Source organism: Natrix helvetica (genome assembly GCF_964273705.1).
Source record: "Natrix helvetica genome assembly, chromosome: 1".
NCBI lineage: Eukaryota > Metazoa > Chordata > Lepidosauria > Squamata > Natricidae > Natrix > Natrix helvetica.
Window position 1 is genome coordinate 142,139,073 of NC_138548.1, and position 15,642 is coordinate 142,154,714.

The 15,642-nt window shown below is 44.1% G+C and overlaps 1 protein-coding gene across 3 annotated transcripts in view; it reads left to right on the plus strand.

The window, feature by feature from the left end:
- The window catches only part of ACMSD (aminocarboxymuconate semialdehyde decarboxylase), a 34,393-nt gene extending 31,751 nt beyond the window's left edge, over positions 1 to 2,642 (plus strand). For all 3 annotated transcript variants that reach the window (XM_081940180.1, XM_081940178.1, XM_081940179.1), the window contains exons 9-10: positions 344 to 442; positions 2,433 to 2,642. In XM_081940180.1, coding sequence (XP_081796306.1) covers positions 344 to 442; positions 2,433 to 2,495 — 162 coding nt within the window. In that variant the 3' untranslated portion in view covers positions 2,496 to 2,642. The remainder of the gene's footprint in view (positions 1 to 343; positions 443 to 2,432) is intronic.
- Positions 2,643 to 15,642: the final 13,000 nt, after the last annotated feature.

Below are 15,642 nucleotides of genomic sequence, written 5' to 3' on the forward strand. Positions count from 1 at the left end.
AGGTTGACTCAGCCTTCCATCTTTCCGTGGTTGGTAAAATGAGGACCCAGATTGATGGAGGCAATACATTGACTGTAAACCACTTAGAGAGGACTGTAAAGCACTGTGAAGTGGTATATAAGTCTAAGTGCTATTGCAATAGAAAATAATTATATCAGAAATATCCTTCTCATCTTTCCTATTGCTTTCTCCTGTTGATATCTTATATCATTTTATTGTTGTATATACACTGAGAGCTTATGCACCGAAGACAAATTCCTTGTGTGTTTTCATGATTCCTTAAGATGAAAAACAAACATCCATTAAAATGCCAACAGGTCAATCTACTTGTTTCTATTTTCAGGAGAAAGTGATGTTGGGAACAGATTATCCATTTCCACTTGGGGAACATGAGCCTGGAAAACTGATTGAATCTATGGAGGACTTTGATGAGCAATTAAAAGTATGTTATCTGATTTTGAGTCTATGCTTTAATGTTTAATGTTGCTGTGTAATTTGTAGTTCAATTGGTTTGAAGCAGGAGTGAAATCAACTTACCTTCGCTACCGGTTCGTAAAAGCAAGCACACCACCTCTGCGCATGCACAGAACTGTCCACACATGCGCAGACCATCAAAAACAGGATGTGATGACATCCGGATGGGCAGGCAGAACCTCCTGCCGCCACTACCGGTTCGGTTCGCCTGAGCTGGATAGAACTGGTCAAATTTCACCTCTGATTTGAAGCTTATATGACATATCTTATTTAAATATATAAACTTCTAGTCAAACAGTCTTCTTTTAAAAGAAAAAAAGTAGGATAAAAGTAATGTAAATAAAAGTTTATGAGACAATTCTTTGCAGAAATTTACATTGGGGACAATTATTTTAAATTTTGCTTTCAAGTCAGACTTAATTCTAGTGACTGTATAGATTTCATAATTTTTCTTAGCTTCTTGTTTGGAGGTAGTTTCCCATTGCTTTCTCCCAAGGTTGAAAGGGAACAACTAACCCAGGGATGTCAAACTCGCGGCCCGCAGACCAGATGCATCACAGGCTGGCCACGCCCACCCCATTTAGCAAAGGGGGAGGGGAAGTTGCAATATGTCACGTGACGACAATGTGACACCAAAACTTTGACACCCCTGAAGTAGCACAAAGTTACTCAGATGGCGTCCATATCTAAGTTAGGCCTTCAATGCAGATTTCACCATTCCTACTTCAGCACTTTGACTAATGGATCAAACTGATTTCCACACTGTATCATATTTTGAAATATGTTGAGACATTAGGAATAAAACTAATATGTAGCAATTTATATTCATAGGAAATCTGAAGGCAAGAATGGAAGAATTTATAAAATGTTATTTTTTCATAATAACTGCTCCTCTGAGTAAGTGAGAAACAGGCTATAATACCAGCACCCTTCCCCAATGCCTGGAGTACTAGGCTGCAAATTTTTAAAAACCGAATAGGAAAGAACAGAAGTTCGGTATAAAAATTCTAAGGTTATCATTTCAGTATTATGGCAATGAGATTTTAAAGTAAAATACCTACCTCCATAATAGAAGAAATGTTGCCTCTTTGGGCCATTTACAGTAAACCTGTTTAGCCCTACCATAAACTAGACATCCATTCAAAGCCTGGCAAAGAATTACTCTATTATTATTTTTTATATTATCACCCACTGTCATTTTAAAAACTGTAGGAAATTAATGTATTTAATTATTTTAATGTGTGATGAGTAACTGAGTAGAAAACTATCAGGAAATGCAAGAGCTGCAAGTTCGATTTTTTAAAATTTATTTAATTTATATGCAACCTATCTCACTATCATTTCACAATAGTATGTCAAATTACGTCAGGAAGCTATTAAAAAGTAATTAAAAATTTCAGTGGCAAAAATTAAATGATTATGATTCTGTATTTGAAATTGTGAGCATTTTTTCGTGAGAAGATATTTAAATAGTCACCAGGAATCAGCTATGATTCAATAGAGTTGTTAGCTTATCCATGCATTTTTTGCATCAATTACTTTTTGATACATGCTCTTATCTTCCAATCCAAGTTACCTCTCAGCATTATTTGATAGAATAGGAAGGACTGAACATTTCTATTGCAATAACGTTGATATCTGATGGAGATATATTGGTAATTTGCTCTGCATCTGATGCAGCATAAAGCGATTAAAAAAATCATATTAATCTGAGAATAAGATGAAGATACCTTTGACAGGTTTTTCAGGTATACCTATCTGTTGTCTATCTGTTCTACCCACATCATTAGCATGTTCTGAGAGATTCTAAGAAGCATCTACTTAATGTGGTTCATTATATTTATAAACAGCAATTTATTGAGTATTTGACTGAGAAGTCTTCTGAGGCATCTTTTGCACATATACTGTATATAATGCTTGTTAATGCTTTCTCAAAGTCTTCATTCTTTTTGTTACAGGAGAAACTCAAGTCTGGCAATGCTCTTTCATTTTTGAATATTGACAGAAAACAATTTGAGTAATAACAGAACTGCTGTAATTATATATCAACATCTTTAGGTTCTGAAGGATAACCATAAACATCATCTTCATATTTATGCAGTATCATGCACAATTTCATGTGCTGAAAACTGGAATCCAGATTATAATAAAACCTTATAAAAGCTGTATGAGCTAATAACTTTTTGAGAAGTTATATAGTTGTAAGAATTTTTCTTGTTACGTATATGTTGAATGGGCCATTTCAACATGATATAAATGAATGATTATCACTTAAATTTAGAAATTTGCCTCTCTTACACAAAGTTTGCACTGTTAACAAAGAGTTGGAGGTTTATTTTTGAGTAAAAATAACTCAAGTCGATGAACATATCCTATGTACCTTCCTCCTCCTATTTTCCCCACAACAACTGAGAAAAATTTACTGTACTGGGTTGGCCTCATAATGGGCAAACAGGACCTGTAATAGACTTAGACAGAATAACTTTATTGTCACTTTGAATGTACACTAATCGGCATACATTAAAATGAAATTTTGTTGCATACAGCTCTCAAAAGGTCACCACTTCCAATACAACATAAACATGACAAAATAAATAAATATGCATAGGCATATTTATATGACAGAGACATATATGATAGAGAAACAACACAGTCTAGTCCAGATGTATAATATACATGGCGAGAAAAACAAATCTTGTGAGTTTACCAAATGGATGGCATAGGGCAGTGATGGTGAACCTATGGCACGCGTGCCACAGGTGGCACGCGGAGCCATGTCAGGGCACGCGAGGCGCTGCCCTGTTAGCTGGCCAGCGCGCATGCGCGTGCTGGCCAGCTGAGTTCACCCTTTTTTAAAGCCATTTTTCGCCCTCCCCAGGCTCCAGACTTTATAGGAGCCTGGGGAGGGCGAAAAGAGCCTCCCCCCCCCCCCCAGAGGCCTTCTGGAGGCTTCATGAGCTTCCCTGAAGCCTCCGGAGTGCAAAAAAACAGCCCTACGGACAAACCGGAAGTTCGGGAACTGACTTCCGGTTTGCTCGGAGGTTCATTTTGACTGCTCCGGAGACTTCAGGGAAGTGTCCTGAAGGTCCCTGAAGCCTTCGGAGCGCTCAAAACGACCCTTCAAGCAAACCAGAAGTGACTTCCAGTTTGCTCGGAGGGTCGCTTTGACTGCTCCTGAAGGTCCCTGAAGCCTCCGGAGGGCATCCGGGGGGCAGGGGAGGCTGTTTTCGCCCTCCCGAGGCTTCTATAAAGCCTCTGGAGCCTGGGGAGGGCGAAAAAAGCATGCGAAAAATGAGGGGTCGCACCTGTAGTGTGTGCATGTGCACTGGGGGATCGCGCATTGCATTATGGTGCAGCATGTCCGCACACGACCTCTCTGTGCTCCCCCCACTTATGGCACACGAGCCAAAAAAGGTTCACCATCGCTGGCATAGGGAACAAAGCTGTTACAGAATCTCATAGTTCTGCTAGAAATACTTTGAAACCTCCTCCCAGAGGGGAGCAACCAAAATAGACCATAAAGTGGATGTGTGGGGTCTCTAACAATGCTTTGAGCTCCAAGCACATAGCGCTTATAAGCAGTATCCAAAATAACGGGAAGCGAGCTTCCTATAATCTTCTCAGTGTCCTTACCACTCTCTGTATGGTTTTTCTATCTGAGGCCCTGCTGCCACCAAACCAAACAGTGTAGTTTGTTAAAACACTCTCAGTTATGCCTCTGTAAAAATGGCCAGGACAGAAAGAGAAAGATGTGCTCTCATCTGATTCAAGAAATGCAAACGCTGGTTTTCACACTTCACTAAAGATGTGTGGAGTAAATGCTCAGTAAATTACGGAAGGCCTGAAAGTTTATATCACAACCTCGCTTCTGACCAAATATCATCTCCCCTTTCCTTTCTCTGTATTCACCTCCCCAAATCAGGCAAGACTATTTAAGTAGATAAGTCTTTGACTTATGACCACAATTTATGTACTGTATTTTTCTGAGTATAAGACACACCTTTTTCCCTCAAAAAAGAGGCTGAAAATCTGGGTGCGTCTTACACATTGAATACAGCATTTTATGCCTCCCAAAACCCCGCCCTCTTCACCAAAATGGCTGTGCAGAGCTTCTAGAAGGCTTTCAGAGTACTCCTGGGGGCTGGGGAGGACAGAAATGAGTGAAAAATGGGCCATTTGTTTGCTCAATTCTGTCCCCCCAGCCCCTAGGAGCACTCTATAAGCCTTCTAAAGGCTATGCATGCAATTTTTTGACACAAAATGGGCTCCATTTTTGGGGAAAAGGGCCATTTTTTGCTCATTTTGAGCCCCCCCCCCCTCAAGGAGCAATCTACAAGCCTCCTAAAGGCTATTCATGCCTTTTTTGGAAAAAAAATGGGCCCGTTTTCACAACAAACGGGCCATTTTGGGGAGGTTTGCAGAGTGCAAAAACATTTTTTTTAAAAAAATTGCCTCTTCAAAACCTTAGTGTGTCTTATACTCCGGTACATATTATACTCCGAAAAATACGGTAGATAAGTCTTCGACCTATGACCACAATTGACCCCAAAATTTCTATTGCTAAGCAAGACAGTTATTAAATGAGCTTCATCCCATTTTACGAACTTTCTTGTCACAATTGTTTAGTGAATCACTGCAGTTGTTAAGTTAGTAACGTGGTGGTTAAGTGAATCTGGCTTCCCCATTGACTTTTTCAGAGGTCACAAAAGGTGATCACATCGCCTTGGACACTGCAACCATCCTAAATATGAACTGATTACCTCGAAAATTTGTTCACATGACCATGGGGGAGGCTGCAATGATTGTAAGTGTGAAAAATAGGTATAAGTCACTTTTTTTCAGTGCCATTGTAATGGTCCTAAAAGAATAGTTGTACATAGAGGAATACAGATAGCCTTTGTCTTACAATAGTTCATTTAATGACCATTCAAAATTACTATGTCACTGAAAAAAGTGGGTTATGACAGTTTTTCACTTTTACAACTGTGGCACCATCCCCATAGTCACATCATCAAAATTTGGATGCTTGGCAACGAGTTCTTATTTATGATAGTTGAAGTGCCCTGGGATCATGTGATCACCTTTTGCATCCTTCTAAGAATTGGTCAATGGGGAGGCCAGATTCACTGGACAATCAGGTTCCTAACTTAACAACTTCGGTGATTCACTTAACAACTCTGGCAGGTGAGTTCATCAAATGGAGGAAAAGTCACTTAACAACTGTCTTGTTTAGCAACAGAAATTTGGGGCTCAATTGAGATAGTAATTCGAGGACTACCTGTACCTGGCTGGCTTACAGGGGTATGTGTGTTTTGACTTTCCATGTCTATGAAAACAATGGAGAAATCTCCAAGTCCAGTAACAGGCATCCTTCTGAAAATCAACCTTAGAATGTTTTTCCACAAGTCATGACATTTAATTTGGCATTATGGGTTTTTTTTTAATTTAGAGAGTTTTACAAAGCAGTTGAAATGAAAAATATCCACAGGATAGTCTATGTAAGACAAGCCTATAACTGGGTGATGAATGAAAATGACATTTTAACATTATTTTGAAGGATAATCTATTGCAAGTTACGCAGAATGTTTTCACCAGAACACCCATCTAGCAAGAAACAAATGAGATAGGGATAGATTACATTAAACAGAAACGGTGGGCGATCCTCTTGTGTTAATACAGGTAGTCCTCGACCTACAATACTTCATTTAGTGAACAAAGTTACATCACTGAAAAAGTGACATGACTGTTTTTCACACTTACAATTGCCGTAGCATTCCCATGGTCACGTGATTTACATTGGGATGCTTGACAACCAACTCATATTTATGACGGTTGCCGTGTCCCAGAGTCATGCAATCGTCCTTTGTGACCTTCCAACAAGCAAAGTCAATGAAGAAACCAGATTCACTTAACAACCGTGTTACTAATTTAACAGTCGCTGAGATTCACTTAACAAATGTGACAAGAAAAGTCATAAAATAGGGCAAAACTCACTTTAAAAATTATCACTTAACAACATACATTTTGGGCTCAATTGTGGTCGTAAGTTGAGGACTACCTGTATTAAATTGCATTGCCTCCATCAAGATGCTGAAAGATGGTGGAGGGAGGAGCCAACGTCGCAATGATACGGACATGCGGTCTCGATGCCCTGAGACCGCTGCCTATATTTTTGCCACTGGATGGTCCAATCAGACCATCATGCAAAAGGATGTTAAAACAGCCACAGTCAAATGAGAAGCGTAGTATGTTGATAGTAAGATATATAAAGATTTTTGATTTAAAATACATAATGTGATTTGAATTATAAGTAATGACTGTGGAAGAGATGCACAAAAGTTATTTGTAACCAATCGACACACTTCTACAATGATTAGTGATTAGTAATTTAGTAATAACTTCTTAATGCATGACCAATGAAATTGTGTTGCCTTACCTACGTGTCGTGATAAAAGATTAACACTAAGTGCGATGTCAGGTCTGGTCCAACTACTAATGTATAATAGTGAACCAATGACTGAACGATAAAGTGTTTGATCCTCGAACTCAGGACTTGGTTCATGTGTTAAGTTGTGAAAATCTGTTTGCATGGGTGTCTTTGTTGTGCTAGCATCTTTCATGTTGCAATGATGTAGAATGTGGTCAATTTTCTCTTCTTGTGAAAGACTAAACCCCTTCCGTGTCTTTTCAATTTGAACACCTAAATAAGTGCTAATGTGTCCTAAAGATTTTAGTGTGAAGTATCTCTGCAAACTTTTGGCAAAAATCTCACTCATTTTCTTATTTGGACCAATATAAACAATATCATCAACATAAACAAGAATTATCTCATATGCATTGTTAGATCTTTTTGTGAACACGCATTCATCAGTTTCGGACTTAATAAAGCCCATTGAATTTAGTTTGTCAGTAAGACATAAATACCACATTAAACCTGACTGTTTCAGACCATAAAGACTTTTGTTCAGGAACCAGGTATCCCCTTCTTGCTTTCGGAATCCTGGAGGGCTTCTCACGTAGATCTCTTCATCTAGGTCTGCATGTAGATAAGCTGTGTCCACATCAAATTGGAAAACTTCTAAACCAAGAATAGTTGCAGTGGTTAAAGCAATTTTTACACTTTCAGTTCTGACTGTTGGTGAGTAAGTGTTTGTGTAGTCCTCAGGATAACGTTGAGCGAAACCCTGAGCTACAAGTCTGGCTTTGTATAAAGACTCACCATTCGGTTTCTTCTTGATTCTGTAGACCCATCGGGTGCCAATGACTTTCTTGTTTGCTGGAGGTTTTGCAGGTGTGAATACATTAAGTTTCTTCAAACTGTCCATTTCATCCTGCATTGCATCATACCACTTGTCTTGTTCTGAATCAGGAAGCTGTTTGATTTGTGTGAATGTCTCAGGAGGAAGAGTAACGTTGCAAATCAAAGGTAAGGGTGACTTTGTCAGTTGCCATGAATAACGTTGTGGAGGGATTCCTTTTGTGGCCCTCTTGGAACGTCTAGGAGCAACAGACCAGTCTTCTTCTTCTTCTTCTTCTTCATCATCATCCTCGTCCTCACGTTCGTCGCTAGCATCAGCATCCGCGGCTTGCGAAGACGGAACATCAGTTTGTGAAGAACTGGTAGAAGGAATATCTGCCTGCGAATTGTCATCAGGCTGCGTGGCATCTGGAACACCATCTCTAGGAAAATAAACTTCAGGATCATTGGAATGAATCCTGGACCAGTCAATATCTTCCTCAAAATTAGCAGATTGTGAAATGACAATCACATGTTTAGTATCAATGAATTTGAACCATTTTGAATAATCATCAATACCCATAAATCTCAGTCTCTTTGCTACTGTACCTCCCTTTCTTCTTTGACTTAAGGGAGTGTTTACCATAGCATATGAACCAAAAATGTGGAGGTTCTTGAGATCGGGCTTGTAGCCATACAGCATGTAGAAAGGAGTTTGATTGATTACACTGCTCCAAGTACGGTTGACAATGTAATTTGCATATTTGATTGCTTCACCCCAGTATGCGTTACTGAGATTGGCATCTTCTAGAAGACAACGCATCATGGTTTGTAGAACCCCTTGTCTTCTTTCTACGACTCCGTTATGAGCCGGTGTATATGGAGCAGATGTCTGATGAAGAATTCCATTCTTACGCATCCAGTCCTGGAAACGCTGAGACATGAATTCTGCACCATGGTCACTCTGGATTCTGGCGATGCGAACTTGGTATTGTGTAGAAACAAACGCTGCAAAGTCTTTAAAGATCTGAAAGGTCTCAGATTTCTCTCTCATAGGATATACAAATCCATATCTAGAATGATTATCTACAATTGTTAAAAAATACTTTCTGCCACCAAGTGTTGGTGGGAAAGGACCCACTATGTCAGTGTGTACCAAATCAAAAATGCGTGTTGACCGGCGTGTAGCGTGTTTTGGAATTGGAGCCGCCTTGGATTTAGCCTTTTTGCAAACCGCACAATCCAAAAACACCTTACACCCCTTTAGATCCAAACCTTTTGCGAACTCCGGCATCTTTCTAAGAACATGGAAACTGGCATGTCCCAATCTTCTGTGCCACTTGTGAATACACCTGGAATGCAAAGGTTTACCAGTTAGTGAATTCTCAACATTAACAGTTTCATGAGGACCCTCAGGCTTGCTTTGAGCAACCTGTTTCTGTTTTCTCTGTTTGTTGGCTTTAGGAGCCTTCGGCACAGTAACGTTTTCTCTCTCTGGGACAACTCTCTCTGGGTTCACGTTGTGCCTTTTTGGAGTTTGCATACTTGCCTGTGCTTGCCCTTTAGGCTTTGGCTTTAAGTAATAAACACCACCAATCAGCATAGTTTCAGCAACAATATCTCCATCTTTAACTAAGTAACTTGCTTTTTCGAGGTGGTGAACCTGGAACTTTAAATCTCTAGACAAATGACTTTGACTAAGCAAATTACTGGTTGCTGAAGGTATGTAATAAACATCAGGGATGTGTGTATCGAGCTCTTCAATGTAAACAGTTCCTTTTCCCATAACCTTGCAAGTGTGGTTGGTGAAGGAATACAGTTCTCGATACTCGGGCTCTGGTTCGCCCATCTCTGTGAAAAGTTCCCTTCTGTGGGTAACGTGCACAGCTGCTCCACTGTCTAAAGTCCACAAAAGACGTCTGTCGAACTTTGGATCAGGTTGTGGAACGTTGGTTATGGCCAGTGTCACAAGTGGAGCTTGTGAATCACGCCTTGGACCACGACGGCCTTGTCTTCCGCCTCTACCTCTGCCTCTGGAATCTGTTCCTCTGGGCTGGTACGTGACGGGAGCTGGAACTCGTTGGGGACAATCCCGGGTGTCATGTCCCACACGGTTGCAGGTGTAGCATTTTGGCATCCTTGGAGCGTAGCCTCTTCCTCGGAAGGGACGTCTGGCTGGAGCCTTTAACGCTGGAGGCCGTTGCAGATGTGGTGTAGCTAACCTGATAGCTTCGTCTTCCACTAAAAGTCTGCAAACGTGGTTAACTGTGCGTTGAGGAATAGGCACGTAGTTAATCTTTGCAACAGCATCTTTCCATTCATAATTCAATGAGCTAATGATGATGCTAATCATTTGGATATCATCGATTACATGGCCATTTTGTCTCAATTCACTTCTCATTCTTTTCAGTTTGGTCAAATGTCCACCAATTCGTTCACCAGGTTTCAACTTCGAACCATGGAACTCAGACATGAGCAAACATGAGGATTCAATTGAAACGGGCCTGTAGCAATCTTCCAAAATAGCCCATATTTCTTGGGCAGTTGCATCAGGTGGAAAGATACCTTGGATCTCAATTTCCATTGACATGAGTAAAGTCGTGATTGCTCTGTTTTCGAGGTCTCTCATTGCAGGCGTCCACGGTGGAGGAGGATTAAAAATCATGGAATGTGTGCCTTCTCTTCGAAGCAAGAGCGCAATTTCACTGACCCAGGCTTTATAATTCTCTCCTGACTCCTTTAATAATAATAATAATAATAATAATAATAATAATAATTTAAATTTATTAGCCACTCCCTTTCCGAATAGGACTCGGGGCGGCGTACAGTGGAGTAAAAACATATAACATTTACATAAATCCATGACATACATAAGTACATAGACACACATGTTCGGAGGAGGTTAACAGATACAATACATAGACAATTAAAAACCATTAAAATACCCTAATTATAAAACCCCATGTACAATCCAAATTCAAAATGTTAAAAACAGACAGTCAGGAGGGGTACGAGAAAATTACGGTTGAGCCAGGCCAGATAGTTGGAAGAGGTGGGTCTTCAGTTGTACACGGAAGGAGCGGAGATCGGAAGTAATCCTGATGTCCCGGGGGAGGTCATTCCACAGGGCTGGGCCCATCACAGAGAAGGCTCTGCTCCTGGGTGTCGCCCCCCGACACTGTTTGGCGGTCGGCACCCGGAGAAGTCCCTCTCTGTGAGAGCGGATTGGTCGTAGGGATGTGTGGGGCAGGATGCGATCCTGCATGTAACTAGGCCCTGTGCCATGAAGCGCTTTAAAGATCATAATCAAGACCTTGAAACGCACTCGGTAGACCACAGGAAGCCAGTGCAGCTCGCGCAGGAGAGGTGTTACAGGGGAGAATCTAGTCCTCCCCATGATCACCCGCGCGGCCGCGTTCTGGACCAACTGTAGTCTCCGAGTGCATCTCAAAGGAAGCCCCATGTAGAGAGCATTGCAGTAGTCCAGGCGAGACGTCACCAGCGCATGGGTGACTGTGCGTAGGGCATCCCGGTCCAATAAGGGGCGCAATTGGCGCATCAGGCGAACCTGATGGAACGCCCCCCTTGCCACGGCTGTTACATGGTCATCCATGGACAGCCGGGCATCCAGGAGGACGCCCAAATTGCGCACCTGTTCCATAGGGGCTAATTGCACGCCCCCAATGGCCAGGGATGGAAACACCTGGTTGAACCGGGGCGCCGGAAGCCACAGCCACTCCGTCTTGGAAGGGTTGAGTTTCAGTCGGTTGCCATCCATCCAGATCCGTACGGCCTCCAAACACCGGGACATCACTTCGATGGCCTCATTGGGGTGGTTTGGGGTGGAGATGTATAGCTGAGTGTCATCAGCATACAGATGATATCCCACCCCAAAACCACGGATGATCTCGCCCAGCGGTTTCATGTATGTGTTGAACAGGAGAGGCGAGAGTACCGAACCCTGTGGCACTCCACATGTGAGAGGCCTCCGGGTCGATCTCTGCTCCCCTGCCAACACACGTTGCGTCCGGTCAGTGAGGTAGGAGCCAAACCACCGTAAAACGGTGCCCCTGACTCCCAGCCCCTCCAGCCGGTGCAACAGGATACCATGGTCGATGGTATCGAAAGCCGCCGAGAGGTCTAATAGGACCAGGATAGAGGAACAACCCCTATCTCTGGCCCGCCAGAGATCATCCACCAATGCGACCAAGGCCGTCTCCGTGCTGTGCCCGGGTCGGAAGCCGGACTGGCGCGGGTCTAGATAATCATTTTCCTCCAGGTGGCGTGGGAACTGCTGTACCACCACACTCTCTACAACCTTCGCTAAAAAAGGAAGGTTGGAGACTGGACGGTAATTGACTAGGTCCGTCGGGTCCAGGGAAGACTTCTTGAGCAGGGGTCTCACCACCGCCTCTTTCAAGGCGGCTGGTAGAGACCCCTCACCCAACGAAGTGTTCACTAGGACCAGGAGCCAGTCACGTGTAACCTCCCAGGATGCCAGTACAAGCCAGGAGGGACACGGGTCCAATAAACATGTGGTGGGTCGCAGACGTCCACGCAACCTGTCCAAATCCTCGATGGCAACCGAATCAAACTCCTCCCAAAGCGGACCCTCAAGACTCGCCACGGGCGTCTCTACTGAACCACTGAAGGGGGTCCATCCCATCCGGATTTGAGCGACTTTGTCATGTAGATATTTCCCAAACTCCTCTGCTCTACCCTGTAAAGGGGCTTCCCGCGGCCTCTCAAACAAGAGGGAGCGAGTCACCCGAAACAAGGCGGCAGGGCGGTTATCTGCAGACGCAATAAGGGCGGCGCAATGTTGACGTTTGGCCGCTCTTAATGCCACAAGGTACGTCCTCAAGTAGGCTCGTGCCTGTGCTCGGTCAGATTCGGAACGAGAGGATCTCCAACGACTCTCTAGGCGTCTCCTTTGGCGTTTCATCACCCTTAGCTCCTCGGTAAACCAGGGAGCCAGGGTGGTTCGTCGCCGCAGGAGAGGCCGCAAAGGCGCCACCCGGTCCAGGGCCCCGGTAGTCGCACTATTCCATGCGTCTACCAGGTCCTCCACTCGGGGGCGGGTCAAATCCACAGGAGGTGGCCCAAGCTCCGTCTGGAACCTATCTGGTTCCAACAGGCGCTTGGGGCGGAACCATCTAATACCTTCCGGTTCCGCCTCCTCGCGGTGTGGGGTAGCACCAGGGAAGTCCAGCCGGAGAAGATAGTGATCCGACCATGACAGGGGAGTAATGGCTAAGTCCCCTATTCCCTGATCACTCATCCACCGGCCTGAGACAAAAACAAGGTCCAGCGTGTGACCTCCCTCGTGAGTAGGGCCCTGAATTAACTGGGTCAGGTCCATGGCTGTCATGGAAGCCATGAACTCCCGAACCCCCTCAGACGCTTCTCCCATCGACGGCAGATTGAAATCCCCCATCACTATAAGGTTGGGGGTCTCAATCGCCACCGATGAGATCAGCTCAAGGAGTTCAGGCAGGGCCGCTGACGTATAGCGAGGGGCCAGGTATACTATCAGCAGGCCCAACTGCCTCCCTGGGCCCCATCTCACGACAAGGGACTCACACCCGGATGTCTGTGGCACGGTGAACTCTCTCGGCTCAAGGTCTTCCCGAATAATCACTGCTACCCCGCCGCCCCTCCCCTGGGCCCGAGGCTGATGAAATGCTCGATAACCTGGTGGGCACAATTCAACGAGGGGTAAACCTCCCTCGGAGCCCAACCAGGTCTCGGTTATTCCTGCAAGGTCCGGCTCCCCCTCCAAAATAAGATCATGAATGAGGGGGGCCTTATTGACAACGGACCTCGCGTTGCATAACAGCAGTCTCAGGCCTGGGGCCTGTGGAACCTGACCACCTAGTATGCAGGGGTTGGTACAAACGACCGGGAATGACCAAAAACCCCGGTCTCCCAACCGACTGCGCGTTCTTAATGTGTCCTTGCCCCTGCCCCTCCCCACGACCGTTGGTATCAAAGAGCCCTGTAATGGAATGTTATCCTCCTTTTCCTCACCCGCTCCGTTCCTTCCTCTTTCGACCACACCTAATTGCCTGGCTCTACTATCACTCCTGATCTGGTCCTTCCCCCCCCCCCCTTAAAACCCTTTACAAATTTTAAAAAACAATTAACTAAAAAACCCCTTAATGCACGCTTCCTCCACCTCTCTGGGTTAACAAACCCGTCCTCGAGGTGGGCCCTTGAAAGGGCTGGAGGCCATGACTGCGAGAGGGGGGACTCTCGCAGTAGCAGCAGGTCTAGTCTCGAATAAAGCATAATAAAGGGCCAGCGCTCATCAAGTGGGTGCTGTCGATGTTAATGTAAGTTAGCCAAAACCACATACATCCAGATGAAACGGATGAAATAGTCCTGGTAGGGATAGGCAGATGGAAATAGTCCACATCGTAGATGAAGATGATGGGTTAATAATAATAATAACCAGCTGGTGAATATGGAAGCTTGGGCTGGAACTGAGACGAAGGCCGCAGTGGGTGGTAGAAATAGGTAGCCCTAGATGAGTGAGGGGGGTTGTAATCGCACGGGGGGGGGGGTACAGGGCAACCCTCCGCACAGGTTTGGACTCACCAGTCAAGGGGGTGACTGTGAATACTTGCTGAGGAACAATTTGTTGCTCTGGTTGCAAATCTGGTTGTTGAACCAGGGGATGCTGGGGTTGCATCATTGGCCTTTGCGTGGCAACATCAAATTGGCTTCCTCGAATTCGCCTTTGGCTTTGCCCTTTTCCATCTAGGGAGGATTCAGCACCGCCAGGGGGTGTTGAAGACTTATCCTTTGAGGGCAAAGTTTGGGCTTCTGTAAAACTCATAGGTAAATCTCTAGAGCTTTGATGAAACTGCATCATCTTTTGCTGTAATAATTTTTCTCCGCCAGCAGATGGCAGTGCAGCTTCACTTTTTGGCTGCCTCACCTTTCTATACGTATGCGGAAGTTCAGTTGACTCAAAGGGACCACGTGACCTCGGTGACGTGTACATGTCTCTTTGTTCTGATTGACCAATGAACTCTGTGGGGTGTGTCTTAGGCTGTTGTTTTGAAGACAAGATGGCGTCCTCAGACATTTTGGGAATGGGGGAGCTTCTCCTACTTCGCCTTATCTCTTCAAAACACACTCTCGCCTCCCTAGCATATCTTTCGAAACGTTCTATTTGATCAAGATAGCTTTGCATTTCTTGCTCATCATCTGGGGGGATTTCATAAAATCTGCTTTCTGCGTGGGAGGATTTTTTTTGTGCCGGCAGTTGCCATTCATCAATTGTTTGATAATCTGCGAGGGTCTGGGAATGGAGTGGCTCTGGCAGAGTGGGAAGTTTTGGCTTGGCCCCCAAAAATTCATAATCTCCTGGAGATATTTTAGAAGGAGGAACCACTGACCTCGTTTCGTGGATGTCGCGTCCTGTAGCTCCTTCCCCCACATTTGGCTCGCCACTTTGTTGCTCCTGAAGCACATTTTGATCTTGCTTCTCTGTGTCCGAGGGGGCCTCCTTGTCAGAGGAAGCTGATTCATCTGTGCTCGCCCCATCTTTCCTTTTCTTTTTTTTCTTTTTCTCCGACATTGCTAATTAGGCTTAGTCGGTTATCTTTAGATAGCATGAAGGGAAAATACAGCCATAAATTGTAGCCATCTCAGCTACAACCATCCTCTGCTACCAAGTTGTCAGGGGAAAAATGCCTTGGGGAAATCTGAGATCAATGGACCGTGGCTGATTCCCTTCCGCATATCTTTTGAGATATTGAGAAAAATAAAAGTCTTCAAAAGTATTCTAATTAATAAACAAACTTTAATAATAAAATAATAAAAGTAAATGAAACAGAAAATAACTAATGGTTACATTTTGATAATGAAAGCTACGTCTGCCAAGCTGGCAGCCAAAACAAAGAAGAAGAGAATTTTGTTCT